Genomic DNA, 13,802 nt, shown 5'->3' on the forward strand with positions numbered 1-13,802 from the left:
ACGCCCCACCCCAGGGCTTCCTGCGCCCCGCCCCAGGGCTTCTTGCAATCGTGTGCGAACACCCCATGCCCCAGGGCTTCCTGCAATCGTGTGTGAACACCCCACGCCCCACCCCAGGGCTTCCTGCAATCGTGTGAACACCCCACGCCTCATCCCAGGGCTTCCTGCAATCGTGTGTGAACACCCCACGGCCCGCCCCAGGGCTTCCTGCAATCGTGTGAACACCCCACGCCCCGCCCCAGGGCTTCCTGCAATCGTGTGAACACCCCACACCTTCCTGCAATGGTGCAAGCACCCCCCGCCCCGCCCCAGGACTTCCTGCAATCGTGTGTGAACACCCCCCGCCCCGCCCCAGGGCTTCCTGCAATCGTGTGTGAGCAGCCCACGCCCCGCCCCAGGGCTTCCTGCAATCATGTGAACACCCCACGCCTTCCTGCAATGGTGCAAGCACCCCCCGCCCCGCCTCAGGGCTTCCTGCAATCGTGTGTGAGCAGCCCACGCCCCGCCCCAGGGCTTCCTGCAATCGTGTGAACACCCCACGCCTTCCTGCAATGGTGCAAGCACCCCCCGCCCCGCCTCAGGGCTTCCTGCAATCGTGTGTGAGCAGCCCACGCCCCGCCTATCTTGGCGGTGATTGTTCCGGCTATTCCCTGGCTGCAGTCTCCTGTCCTGCTCCTTGAGCCAGGGTTGGGCTGGAGTTGGGCCTGGTCTATTTAAATGAGGCCTGGATCTTTATTAAGATCTTAAAATCATGTCCTCTGGTTACCAACTCACCAACCAGTGCGAAGTTTTTTCCCGTTCTACCCCATAATTTTGAACTCTACTCAGATCGCCTCCTAACCTTCTTGTTTCTAATGAAAACAGCCACCGTTTACCTACTAGAATTACATAGAACCTACAGCACAGAAACAGGCCATTTAATTAACTGTATGTAAATTCCACAACAGGCGTGGTATTTGAGCTCATGTTTCCAGATCATTAGTCCAGTAACATAACCAGTATGCTACTGTTCCCGTTAATTTGTTTGTCTATCTGTTAATATAATGAACTGGTGGATGTAACATGGATCAGAGGCAAGCAGCTAATAAGCCGTAGACAGTCGTCACTCTTCAGCCAGTTCTCTTAAAGAGGAACTGGGAGCAAAAAAGGGTCAAAGATACATCTGTTCTCCTTCAATTAATATTCTTAGGTGATTAATGGATTTACCTTTATTATTATAAAACCGGGGATCCTGAAACCATCTCCAATGCCTCTCGTGGTGACGAGTCCCACCATTTTACATGCATCCCTCTCGGGTTTTGTTGTGAAGTTTACATGTTTGAGTTGCTCCCTTTCCTGGGCTTGGGAGCCTCTGCTCACACGAGTCGTGGTATCACAACCGGAACTTGGATACACGGCCAGTTACCTTCGAATGATGCAGGCTATACCAGAGTACCTGACATAATCCTTCAGAGGGCAGGGAGGCAGGATTTCCACACAAACAAGGCCATCTCTATCTTTAATTATTCAGAGATTCAGCAAAAGAGAATACAAACATTTCACACATAAGCAGTCATCAGGTAAATATCAAACAATCGCCAGAAAACTAACAAGTAGCACAGAAAGGATTAGAATCAACTTTACTTCATTTTCATACAACTGGGACCAGGCTATGTAACTGAACGAGCAGCTTGAAGCAGTTGAAGTTCACGAGTAAGACTGCTGTTACCACGAACGTCTCACATCCCAGCAATGGTCCCTTGCAGCTACTCAGCATCTCCACAGGACTTCCTGTTACTGAAGAACTGCAACACAAAAAATAAATCACGGAGATTTGTTAAATATTTAATGCAATACAGGTAGACTATCCTTTATCCGAACTTCCGAAAACCTCTAAAAACCGAAAGTTTTTTCGTTCAGCGTAAGTCGTGCGCACGACATGACCAGAGTGGCGCATGACTTACGCTGAGCAGGGCAGAGGGTCACAGAGTTCCCACCTGGGTAGGAGATTGCAGGCCGAGCCGGGCAGTGTGAAGGAGGTACCGGGAGAGTGAACCCAACAATACAGCGGCCCGTCCGAAATTCTTTTCTCCGCCCGCTGACCCGTCTGATATTCTTTTCTCCCCGACCCGAACCGCGGCCTGTCCGATATTCTTTTCTCCCCCGACTTGAACCGCGGCCCGTCAGATATTCTTTTCTCCCCCCCCAACCACCCCCGACCTGATTTGCGGGCCAGCTTAGTAGGAGTCAGCCGATATCCGGCTTTCCAGAGAAGCAGGAAGGGGAATGAGACACGGAACAGTCGCAAGAGGTAGCCTGAACTTTTAAAATTTATATTAAATACAAATTTTCCAGTCTTATAATAATACTTTCTGAAATTCGAAAAATTCCGAAAACCGAAACTCAGCTGGTCCCAAGGCTTTCGGATAAGGGATAGTGTACCTGTACTAATCTAGACTCTTCCGCTAACCAAGTGATTACATAAAGGGAGCATGTTTGAAATCACGGAGTTACATCATCCATTCTCGAAACAATCTGTTGACGATAACCTCAGCTGGTGGTATCTCCATGCTGCCATGGCAGGCTGACTGGTGTTAAGTCACATCTCCGATAACCCACCTTTCCAATGGCTCCTAAGGCAGGTCCAAACGAAGCTTCTGTCTGCGTTCGCCCTCTGATCCAAGCTGGCAACTTGCTAAGAATGGTGGGCCGGGTGTAGCGATGATCCAAAAGCACAATCGTAGCATAGTCCTCACGGTGACGGATCGCTCGCCCTACAAACAGCAGAGTGCGTGACTGAGAATGCTCACTCGCAGTTTCATTACAATCGTGCTACAAGGCAGGGACTCTGGGCACTATATGGCAGCACAAGCCACTTTCATCCCCGCAGGTTTGCATTGCTTCTTTCAAGACAGTAAACCACTGGACAGGCCACTGGCCAAAATTAAAGGACTGTGACAGTTAGTGACGAGAGCGGCAAGGGAGCAGAGTTTGTGGTAAAGGAGAGAAGTCTGCGGCTCCAGTCTTCCCAATGTTTAGCTGTTGGAAATAATGGCTCATCTACGGCTGGCTGTCAGAGCAAGTCAGACAGCACAGGGCCAGTGATGGGGTTGAGAGAAGGGGAGAGCTGGTTATGGTCAATGCACATGTGGAAGCTGATCCCATGTCTGCTGATGATGTCGCCCAAGGGACAGCATGTAGATGAGGCAAAGGAGGAGACCAAGAAACATAGAAGATAGGAGCAGGAGTAGGCCATTCGGCCCCTCGAGCCTGCTCCGCCATTCAATGCGATCATGGCTGATCATCCAAATTCAGTACCCTGTCCCTGCTTTCTCCCCTGATCCCTTTAGCCTTAAGAAATATATCCAACTCCTTCTTGAATATATTTAATGAATTGGCCTCTACTGCCTTCTGTGGTAGACAATTCCACAGGTTCACCACTCTCTGGGTGAAGAAATTCTTCCTCATCTCAGTCCTAAATGGCTTACCCCTTATCCTTAGACTGTGACTCCTGGTTCTGGACTCCCCGACCATCAGGAACATCCTTCCTGCATCTAGTCTGTCCTGTCCTGTCAGAATTTTATAAGTTTCAATGAGATCCCCTCTCATGCTTCTAAACTCCTGCGAGTACAAGCCCAATCGTCCCAATCTCTCCATGGGGAGTTTCAGAGGTAACGGTTTGGGGATGGGAGGCAAAGCCATTGCTGGGGATTCTCTGGCTAAGATCAGATAGTTAAAAGTGAAACCAAGTGAAGACAGTCTCATGCAGTTGGACAATGGAGAGGTTTTGGAGGAGGACAGTGTGGTTCATCAGTTTGCAGAGACGTTGGAGGACGAGGAGGGATAATGCCCAATCACAATGAATAGGGTTATGTAACTGTACGTTACCACAATGACCTTAATGATCCCCTTATACGGTATCACTGTGACCTTATTGATCCCCTTGTACAATCTCACCGTGACCTCAATATTCCCCTCGTACGGTCTCACCGTGACCTTATTGCTCCCCTCGTACGGTCTCACCGTGACCTGAATATTCCCCTCGTACAGTCTCACCGTGACCTGAATGTTCCCCTCGTACAGTCTCACCGTGACCTGAATGTTCCCCTCGTACAGTCTCACCGTGACCTTAATGTTCCCCTCATACGGCCTCACCATGACCTTATTGCTCCCCTTGTACGGCCTCACCATGACCTTATTGCTCCCCTTGTACGGTCTCACCGTGACCTTATTGCTCCCCTTGTATGGTCTCACCGTGACCTTATTGCTCCCCTTGTACGGTCTCACCGTGACCTTATTGCTCCCCTTGTACGGTCTCACCGTGACCTTATTGCTCCCCTTGTACGGTCTCACCGTGACCTTATTGCTCCCCTCGTACAGTCGCACCGTGACCTGAATGTTATCCACGTACGGGCCCCACCCAGTACCATATTGACGCTCTCTAGTATCTTCTCAAACCACTAACAAGTTGTCCTCTGTTACACAGTCACTTACCTATAGACTGGTTGACAGCTTTCATGCATAAATTTTCCACTAGTACTTTTCCTGGACTCTTCCCATCAGTTTTTGTCTGTAGGATTAAAATATACAACAGCAGCAAAATACTTTATTTTATGTTCACGGTTCTAGATCACATTACAATCTACACCCCAGTTCTAGATAACACAGTTCAGATTAAATTGCAAACTACAACTTGAAAGTAATCAGTACTCTGCAAAACAGGATCTGGCCAAAGTGGACTGGGAGCAGCTGCTTATAGGAAAATCCACATCAAAGCAGTGGGAGACTTTCAGAAGGGAAATAGAGAGAGTACAACGCCAACATGTTCCTGTAAAGGTCAAGGGTGGTACCAACAAGCAAAGGGAACCTTGGATGACAAGGGATATACAAAAATGCATTAGGAAAAAAAGGGGGGCTTTTGGCAGTTACAAAAGGCTAAAGACGGAGGAAGCCCTAGAGGAGTATAAAAAGTGCAGGGGCATACTTAAAAAAGAAATTAGGAGAGCGAGGAGGGGCCATGAAATAACACTGGCGAGCAAAATAAAGGAAAATCCTAAGATGTTTTATAAGTATATTAAGGGCAAGAGGATAACCAGGGAAAAGGGTAGGGCCCATTAGGGACCAAAGTGGCAATCTGTGTGTAGAGCCAGATGATGTAGGCGGGGTTTTAAATGATTTTTTTGCATCTGTGTTCTCTATGGAGGAAGACGATGTAGACATAGAAATCGGGCAAGGGGACTGTGATATACTTGAACATATTAGCATCGAGAGGGAGGAGGTACTAGCGGTTTTAGCAGGCCAAAAAGTGGATAAATCCCCAGGCCCGGACGAGATGTATCCCAGGCTGCTGTGTGAGGCAAAGGAGGAGATTGCAGGGGCTCTGACACAAATTTTCAGAACCTCTCTGGCCATAGGGGATGTACCAGAGGACTGTAGAACAGCTAACGTAGTACCATTATTCAAGAAGGGTAGCAGGGATAAACCAGGGAATTACAGGCCAGTGAGCCTAACATCTGTGGTAGGGAAATTATTGGAAAAAATTCTGAGGGACAGAATTAGTCTCCACTTGGAGAGGCAAGGATTAATCGGGGATAGTCAGCATGGCTTTGTCAAGGGTAAATCATGTCTGACCAATCTGATTGAATTTTTCGAGGGGGTGACTAGGTGTGTGGATGAGGGAAATGCTGTGGATGTGGTATACATGGACTTCAGTAAGGCTTTTGACAAAGTCCCGCATAGGAGACTGGTCAAGAAGGTAAGAGCCCATGGGATCCAGGGTGCCTTGGCACGTTGGATCCTAAACTGGCTGAGTGGCAGGAGGCAGAGGGTGATGGTCGAAGGTTGCTTTTGTGACTGGAAGCCTGTGTCCAGTGGGGTACCTCAGGGATCGGTGCTGGGTCCCTTGCTGTTTGTGATCTACATAAATGATTTGGTTGAGAATGTAAAAGGTATGATCAGTAAGTTCGCAGATGACACGAAAATTGGTGGGGTGGTAAATTGCGAGGAGGAAAGCCTCAGGCTACAGGACGATATAAACGGGTTGGTCAGATGGGCGGAAAAGTGGCAAATGGAATTTAACCCTGAAAAGTGCGAGGTGATGCGTTTTGGACGGACAAATAAGGCAAGGGAATACACAATGAGTGGTAGGACCCTAGGAAGTACAGAGGGTCAGAGGGACCTTGGTGTACATGTACATAGATCCCTGAAGGCAGCGGATCAGGTAGATAAGGTGGTTAAAAAGGCATATGGGATACTTGCCTTCATTAGCCGAAGCATAGAATATAAGAGCAGGGAGGTTATGATGGAGCTGTACAAAACGCTGGTAAGGCCACAGCTGGAGTACTGTGTGCAGTTCTGGTTGCCTCACTATAGGAAGGATGTGATTGCTTTGGAGAGGGTGCAGAGAAGATTCACCAGGATGTTACCTGGGATGGAGTGCCTCAGCTATGAAGAAAGACTAAACAGGCTGGGGTTGTTTTCCTTGGAGCAAAGAAGGCTGAGGGGGGACCTGATTGAGGTGTACAAAATGATGAGGGGCATAGATAGGGTAGATAAAGAGGAACTTTTCCCCTTAGTAGGGGGGGGTCAATAACAAGGGGGCATAGATTCAAGGTAAGGGGCAGGAGGTTTAGAGGGGATTTGAGGAGGAACTTTTTCACCCAGAGGGTGGTTGGAGTCTGGAACTCACTGCCTGAAAGGGTGGTAGAGGCAGGAACCCTCACAACATTCAAGAAGCATTTGGATGAGCACTTGAAATGCCATTGCATACAAGGCTATGGACCAAATGCTGGAAAATGGGATTAGATTAGACAGGGCTTGATGGACGGCGCAGACACGATGGGCCGAAGGGCCTCTTTCTGTGCTGTATAACTCTATGACTCTATGACAAGCTGCCACTAGGTGCAGTAAATAGAGAGAGAGAGAGAGAGAGAGAGACATTTTAATTAGCTTCATCCATGTTGGCCACTACTGGACAACACGTTGTTTGCTGCTGAAGGGGGAGAGAGTCAGCACCTTCAGGGGAGGGGGGGTGGGGAAGAGTCAGCACCTTCAGGGGAGGGGGGGTGGGGAAGAGTCAGCACCTTCAGGGGAGAGGGGGGGGGAGAGTCAGCACCTTCAGGGGAGGGGGAGAGAGTCAGCACCTTCAGGGGAGGGGGAGAGAGTCAGCACCTTCAGGGGAGGGGGAGAGAGTCAGCACCTTCAGGGGAGGGGGAGAGAGTCAGCACCTTCAGGGGAGGGGGAGAGAGTCAGCACCTTCAGGGGAGGGGGAGAGAGTCAGCACCTTCAGGGGAGGGGGAGAGAGTCAGCACCTTCAGGGGAGGGGGAGAGAGTCAGCACCTTCAGGGGAGGGGGAGAGAGTCAGCACCTTCAGGGGAAGGGGAGAGAGTCAGCACCTTCAGGGGAGGGGGAGAGAGTCAGCACCTTCAGGGGAGGGGGAGAGAGTCAGCACCTTCAGGGGAGGGGGGAGAGAGTCAGCACCTTCAGGGGAGGGGGGAGAGAGTCAGCACCTTCATGGGAGTGGGGGGAGAGAGTCAGCACCTTCAGGGGAGGGGGGGGGGAAAAGAGAGTCAGCACCTTCAGGGGAGGGGGGAGAGAGTCAGCACCTTCAGGGGAAGGGGGAGAGAGTCAGCACCTTCAGGGGAAGGGGGGGAGAGAGTCAGCACCTTCAGGGGAGGGGGGAGAGAGTCAGCACCTTCAGGGGAGGGGGTGGAATGCAGGGATAAATATATTAAAAATTCAAAATAAAGTTAGCTCAAAAAAGATGAATTTTGTAAAGGTTGAAAGTTGGGAGCAGAGGCTCGTGGTTACTTGTTGAGCTTCTCCCTCGAAGGCTACAGTGGTTTATAACTGGGCCCACGCTGCAAATTGAAAAACTTTTAACTCATCCCCATAAATACTGCACAAGAGCACAGTGGCCGTTTCAGGGTGACGGCAGAGATCATCACTGCGCATTGGCTGCAACCCCGTGTGGGGCTAGAGCTACAACGGGCTCCCACACTGAGACACAGGACATTGGTACCTGCACACCGATATACAAGTATTCCAACTCCTGGGCTAGAAAGGAGTTTGTGCTCAAGGCCCACCCCAAACATACCATGGTCCTGTCCAGATAAGCCATCTTCTCCTGCAGCTCCGGCGAGTTGATGTTGGGAAACGGCATTCCGACCATCACCACACACCTGTAACATGACACAACTATGTCGTTATGGACCAAGACTGGTTGAGGCCAGGTCACGGAAGGTGCTAGGGAGCTGAAACCCGCCTTTCTAATCTATGTAAATGACCATGGATGCCAACACCTTATGAGCTTGTCAAAATGCTGGAGGGGACTAAAATAAGGTTAGCAGTTGTGTCAGAGGCTGCACTTTGGGAAGATCTGTGAAGGGACCTGATCAGTGGTTCTCAAACTTTTTTGGTTGAAGGACCCCTTTTCAAATCCATTAATAATCACAGATCCCTCATCTAAATTATAATCTTATATATATAAAAGGATACTTCTGTCTGTCATTCTGTCTGTCTGTCTGGAATTAACTTGAAAGTTATAGAGCGTACCTACACGTGCGTTACGTCGAAAGAAAGCTGACGATTCCAGAACCGTCCTAAGCGTATTTACGTTTCGGCCAGACAAAAATTGTTCGCGCGTTATGCAAAAAACCTTCAAAATTAAACTCATTATCTGCTAATTAGCATTGATTGACTGACGTCAAGGTCAACCAATCCTGTGCCGGCACGATTGACCAATCCTACAGTTCAGTCGCCTGATGGTTGGCCAATCGCTGCGTCTGTGGGCAGGACTAATGCTTTTCAACTCAGGCATCGGGCAGCCATTGCTTCACTACTTCCAGCTCAAACTACTCTGCTAATCCAACTTCGAAAAAGTTAGTATCTCTTTTAAAAATAACATAACATTTACCAAAAACGTTTTATAAGTACTTTCACTTTCATCTTTCAAGGTATTAAAAAGGTGGAAATGTTGCCTGGCAGCAGATTGAGAGAGGGACACAGAGACAGGGCCCAAAAGCCTGGGACTCGATTTAAAATGTTGCCCAGGAGCAGATTCACAGAGGGACACAGAGAGGCCCCAAAGCCTGGGACTCAATTTAAACCGCCCGGCCCAAAACAGCCCTGGCAAAGCCGGGCTCCCCCAGCTAGTACTATATAAAACGCATAATACGACAGTGCTGCATGTAAAGAGTGGTTTAATAATGCTTTTAAGAAAACAGGTATTTACCTATAAATATTAGTGCGATGGGTGTGCCTGCTTCTCTCACTAATTCTGGGCACTCAGTCCGTAGCAACAGATGGCCGCTATTAGCCACTTAGGGCTGGGCAATTTTTAAAGCAGCCAGTAGGCTGGCTAAGGTGAGTGAAGGCACGAACACCCACGCACATGCTAGGATGCTGCTGGAAGCATGACTCGCCACAAGACTGTCCCACTGGTATGTTCTGTAACAGCTGCACTGTGGGATTGTACGTGTTTGCGTGAACATGTGTCTGAAGGGCCCGCAGGCGCTCTGCTCACGTGTCGGGAGGATGGCACAGGGTCGCGGCGCCAGGGAGAGGAATCGGTTGGACTGGCAGGGAGCGCTCGTTGCAAAGTGAGTGAGAGCTGTGGGCCTCTGTGAGGAGGCGGGCCCAGCCTTTGAGAATAGTTCGCAAGAACTGAATCAGTGCCGGTTTTATAACTAGGAGCAGGTTTGAAATGACCTCTGGCCGCGGACCCTCCTGGAAAGTCTCGACAGACCCCCAGGACCCAGTTTGAGAACCATTGATGTAGATCATTTATGCACCAAGTCCCGTTCACCCATCGCCCCCGTGCTTGCCGAGCTACACTGGCAACGACTCGATTTTAAAATTCTCATCCTTGTGTTCAAATCCCTCCACGGCCTCGTCCCTCCCTATCTCTAATCTCCTCCAGCCCTACAACCCTCCGAGATCACTGCCACCTGTCCCAATGTGGCTCGGTGTCGAATTTTGTCTGTTTACGCTCCTGTGAAGCGCCTTGGGACGTTCTACTACGTTAAAGGTGCTATATCAATGCAAGTTGCTGTTGTTATGCAACTAGACCCACAAATAGCAATGATATTTCCCAGTGATAAATGTGAAGGATTGCACTCTGGGCACTGAAATGTGCGGCACAGGTATAGAATGAAGGGAATAGAATTACAATGGAAGAACAATTCAGAAAACTCACTGGGATACAGAACCATGTCACTTGATAAAAAGTCTCCGGTGTTATTACTGGGCTTGACGAGGCATTAGTCAGATTGCTCACCAGCATTGAATTCTGATCACGCCACATTGCAACAAGGGCATACATGCAGGGTACAGAAAATAGCAACAAGAATGTTTCCAAGCGTGAAGGGGATTTGAGAGGCGTCAGTTAGTCTGGAGCAAAGGTAGACAGAATGGGGCTTTATTGAGGGGAAGTAATGACTGGATATACTGAGCAAGTGAACCCAGATCAGTAGCACTGTGGAACATATTCTTAAACCAGTTAAAAGTCAATTTAAAGCAGATTTGCTCAGTGAGAAATGTCAGGAAAACTCTGCTGGGCAGGGTAGGAGAGACACAGGCTGTTCAAAGTGCAGCTGGAAACTAGGGGCAGGCAACGTGGGATTGGGAGAAGGCCATTCAGCCCCTTGAGCCTGTTCCACCATTCAATGAGATCATGGCTGGTCTGTATCCTCACTCCATCTACCCGCCTTTGCTCCATATCCCTCAATACCTTTCCCTAACAAAAATCTATCAATCTGAGTTTGAAATTTTCAATTGACCCCCAGCCTCAATAGCTCTTTGAGGGAGAGTGTTCCAGATTTCCACTACCCTTTGTGTGAAGAACTGCTTCCTGACATCACCCCTGAACGGTCTGGCTCTAATTTTAAGGGTATGCTCCTTGTTCTGGGCTCCTCCACCAGAGGAATAGTTTCTCTCCATCAACCCTATCAACTCCTTTGATCATCTTAAACACCTCAATTAGATCACCCCTTAATCTTCTATACTCGAGGGAATACAAGCCTAGTCTATGCATCCTGTCCTCATAACTTAGCCCTTTTAGCCCCGGGATCATTCTGGTGGATCTGCGCTACACCCCCTCCAAGGCCAATATATCCTTCCTGAGGTGCGGGGCCCAGAACTGAACACAGCGCTCCAGACGGGGTCTAACCAGAGCGTTATATAACTGCAACAGAACTCCCATCCCTTTGTATTCCAGCCCTCGAGATAAAGGCCCACATTCCATTAGCCTTTTAAATTATTTCTGTACCTGTCCGCTAGCTTTTACTGATTTCTGTACTCGGACCCCTAAGTCTCTCTGCTTCTAGCCATTTAGAAAATACTCTGATCGATCTTTCTCAGATCCAGAGTGGATGACCTCACACTTTCCCATACTGAAATCCATCTGCCACAGTTTTGTCCACTCACTTAATCTATCAATGTCCCTTTGCAACTTTCTGCTCCCATCTACACTATTTACTGTCTCACCTAATGGGGTCAGCAGCAAACTTGGATATACACTCTCTGCTCCTTCATCTAAATCACAAATATAGTGAAAAGGGTCAGGCTTCAATAGGAGAGTTAGGGGACTAGAGGATGAGCTTCCATAGGAGAGTTAGGGGACTAGAGGGAGGAGCTTCAATAGGAGAGTTAGGGGACTAGAGGATGAGCTTTGATAGGAGAGTCAGGGGACTAGAGGATGAGCTTTGATAGGAGAGTTAGGGGACTAGAGGGAGGAGCTTCAATAGGAGAGTTAGGGGACTAGAGGATGAGCTTTGATAGGAGAGTTAGGGGACTAGAGGATGAGCTTTGATAGGAGAGTCAGGGGACTAGAGGATGAGCTTTGATAGGAGAGTTAGGGGACTAGAGGATGAGCTTTGATAGGAGAGTTAGGGGACTAGAGGATGAGCTTTGATAGGAGAGTTAGGGGACTAGAGGATGAGCTTTGATAGGAGAGTTAGGGGACTAGAGGATGAGCTTTGATAGGAGAGTTAGGGGACTAGAGGGAGGAGCTTCAATAGGAGAGTTAGGGGACTAGAGGGTGAGCTTTGATAGGAGAGTTAGGGGACTAGAAGGAGGAGCTTCGATAGGAGAGTTAGGGGACTAGAGGATGAGCTTTGATAGGAGAGTCAGGGGACTAGAGGATGAGCTTTGATAGGAGAGTCAGGGGACTAGAGGATGAGCTTTGATAGGAGAGTTAGGGGACTAGAGGGAGGAGCTTCCATAGGAGAGTCAGGGGACTAGAGGATGAGCTTTGATAGGAGAGTTAGGGGACTAGAGGATGAGCTTCCATAGGAGAGTTAGGGGACTAGAAGGAGGAGCTTCGATAGGAGAGTTAGGGGACTAGAGGATGAGCTTTGATAGGAGAGTCAGGGGACTAGAGGATGAGCTTCAATAGGAGAGTTAGGGGACTAGAAGGAGGAGCTTTGATAGGAGAGTTAGGGGACTAGAGGGAGGAGCTTCCATAGGAGAGTTAGGGGACTAGAGGGAGGAGCTTCCATAGGAGAGTTAGGGGACTAGGAGGAGGAGCTTCAATAGGAGAGTTAGGTGACTAGAGGGAGGAGCTTCAATAGGAGAGTTAGGGGACTAGAAGGGTGAGCTTTCATGAGCTGAAGGACACATTCTCATCCTTGACCATTCTTACGTACCCCTTTGAAGGTAATGGTATATGCTGTTGCATGAGAATATCAGAATATTGAACCTTCACAGCAAAGCCCATTTTATTTTACAATGCCTTTCAGGGGTACACAGTTCCACACAAGAGAGCCTTTCTCCCACCTCGCAGGAAGAGATGGAGCAAATGTGCCAAAAACCTCCATGCATCAGTGTATCAGGTAAACAAAGGCAAGGAGCCATGGAAAAAGCACCCCTTCCAGGCACCTCGCCACGATAAATCTGGTGTCCCAGCTGGTGGCGGGTCCCAGCTATGTCAACTATTCTGGTAATGACCACTGTTTCACCTGCTTTCACACTGCAGAATAGTGAAAGGCCTATTCCCACAGTGGGCAATCCAGGAGGGCCAACCTTGGTGCCCTCTCTTCATTCACCTGTGGAAGGGGAAAGCAAAATCCAGCATTGTAGCAGCAACATTTGCAACTGGTGTGGCCAAAAATCAAGCTGCAAGAATCTTGGAGCAATCAGATTATTAATTCCTACCTGCCCAGGTCATCTGAGAAGTTGATGCCTTCGCTCATCTTTCCCCCAACCACAGAGAAGAGCAGAGCCCCAGTGACCAGGCCTGGCGATCGGCTCGAGTGCTGTAGGTCACCAGAAAATAAAGTAACTGCAGTGGTCATCGAGTTCCAAAAATCAACCCCGACTTTCGCTTCTCTCTCACTAACAATACGGATCAATAAGCTGCTTCTCAGTCTCTGTTCTTATCCAATCACGTCAAAGATTTGAAACCCCATCACCTCTAGCACGCAGCGATGACCGAGATGCTCTACAAGAACCCAGGTTTTTCTGAAGGTGATGACTCTCGCTGGAGGTACAGGTCAGCCCTCCCTCCGGTACCTTGTCCAGGCTGTTTGACCGTGAGGGCAATAGGCACAGCCCAGCCCGGTCCTCATCCAACATCCACACCCATGCTGCTTCCAACAGGAATCGGCAGATAGCAGTCAGGAATGGGGCTCGAGGCTATTTTCCTCCCTCCTTTGTAGGGAGGGCTGGAGGTCCAGTTGTAGCATTCCCACCCCTGCTGACTCAGCATAGACTGCGGCCCATGCCTGGCTTCTGTCACTGTGCCCTACACCGAGGTAGACAACAGGACACTCAACCTGCAAAGTACATGTGGCTCGACTTCTACTTCTGAACTGCCTGCAGTCTGC

The 13,802-nt window shown here is 49.2% G+C and overlaps 1 protein-coding gene across 1 annotated transcript in view; it reads right to left on the reverse strand.

Annotated features, from left to right (window-relative positions):
- Positions 1-1,485: 1,485 nt before the first annotated feature.
- The window catches only part of ddx11 (DEAD/H (Asp-Glu-Ala-Asp/His) box helicase 11), a 76,473-nt gene continuing 64,156 nt past the window's right edge, over positions 1,486-13,802 (reverse strand). The window contains exons 23-27 of the mRNA XM_086008576.1: positions 13,132-13,232; positions 8,075-8,159; positions 4,474-4,549; positions 2,599-2,753; positions 1,486-1,784 (exon numbers count right to left, since the gene is read on the reverse strand). Of these exons, the coding sequence (XP_085864702.1) occupies positions 1,746-1,784; positions 2,599-2,753; positions 4,474-4,549; positions 8,075-8,159; positions 13,132-13,232 (456 nt within the window). The 3' untranslated portion in view covers positions 1,486-1,745. The remainder of the gene's footprint in view (positions 1,785-2,598; positions 2,754-4,473; positions 4,550-8,074; positions 8,160-13,131; positions 13,233-13,802) is intronic.

Source organism: Somniosus microcephalus, chromosome 16 (assembly GCF_052327205.1).
Source record: "Somniosus microcephalus isolate GS21.2 chromosome 16, FLI_Smic_1.0, whole genome shotgun sequence".
Lineage (NCBI taxonomy): Eukaryota > Metazoa > Chordata > Chondrichthyes > Squaliformes > Somniosidae > Somniosus > Somniosus microcephalus.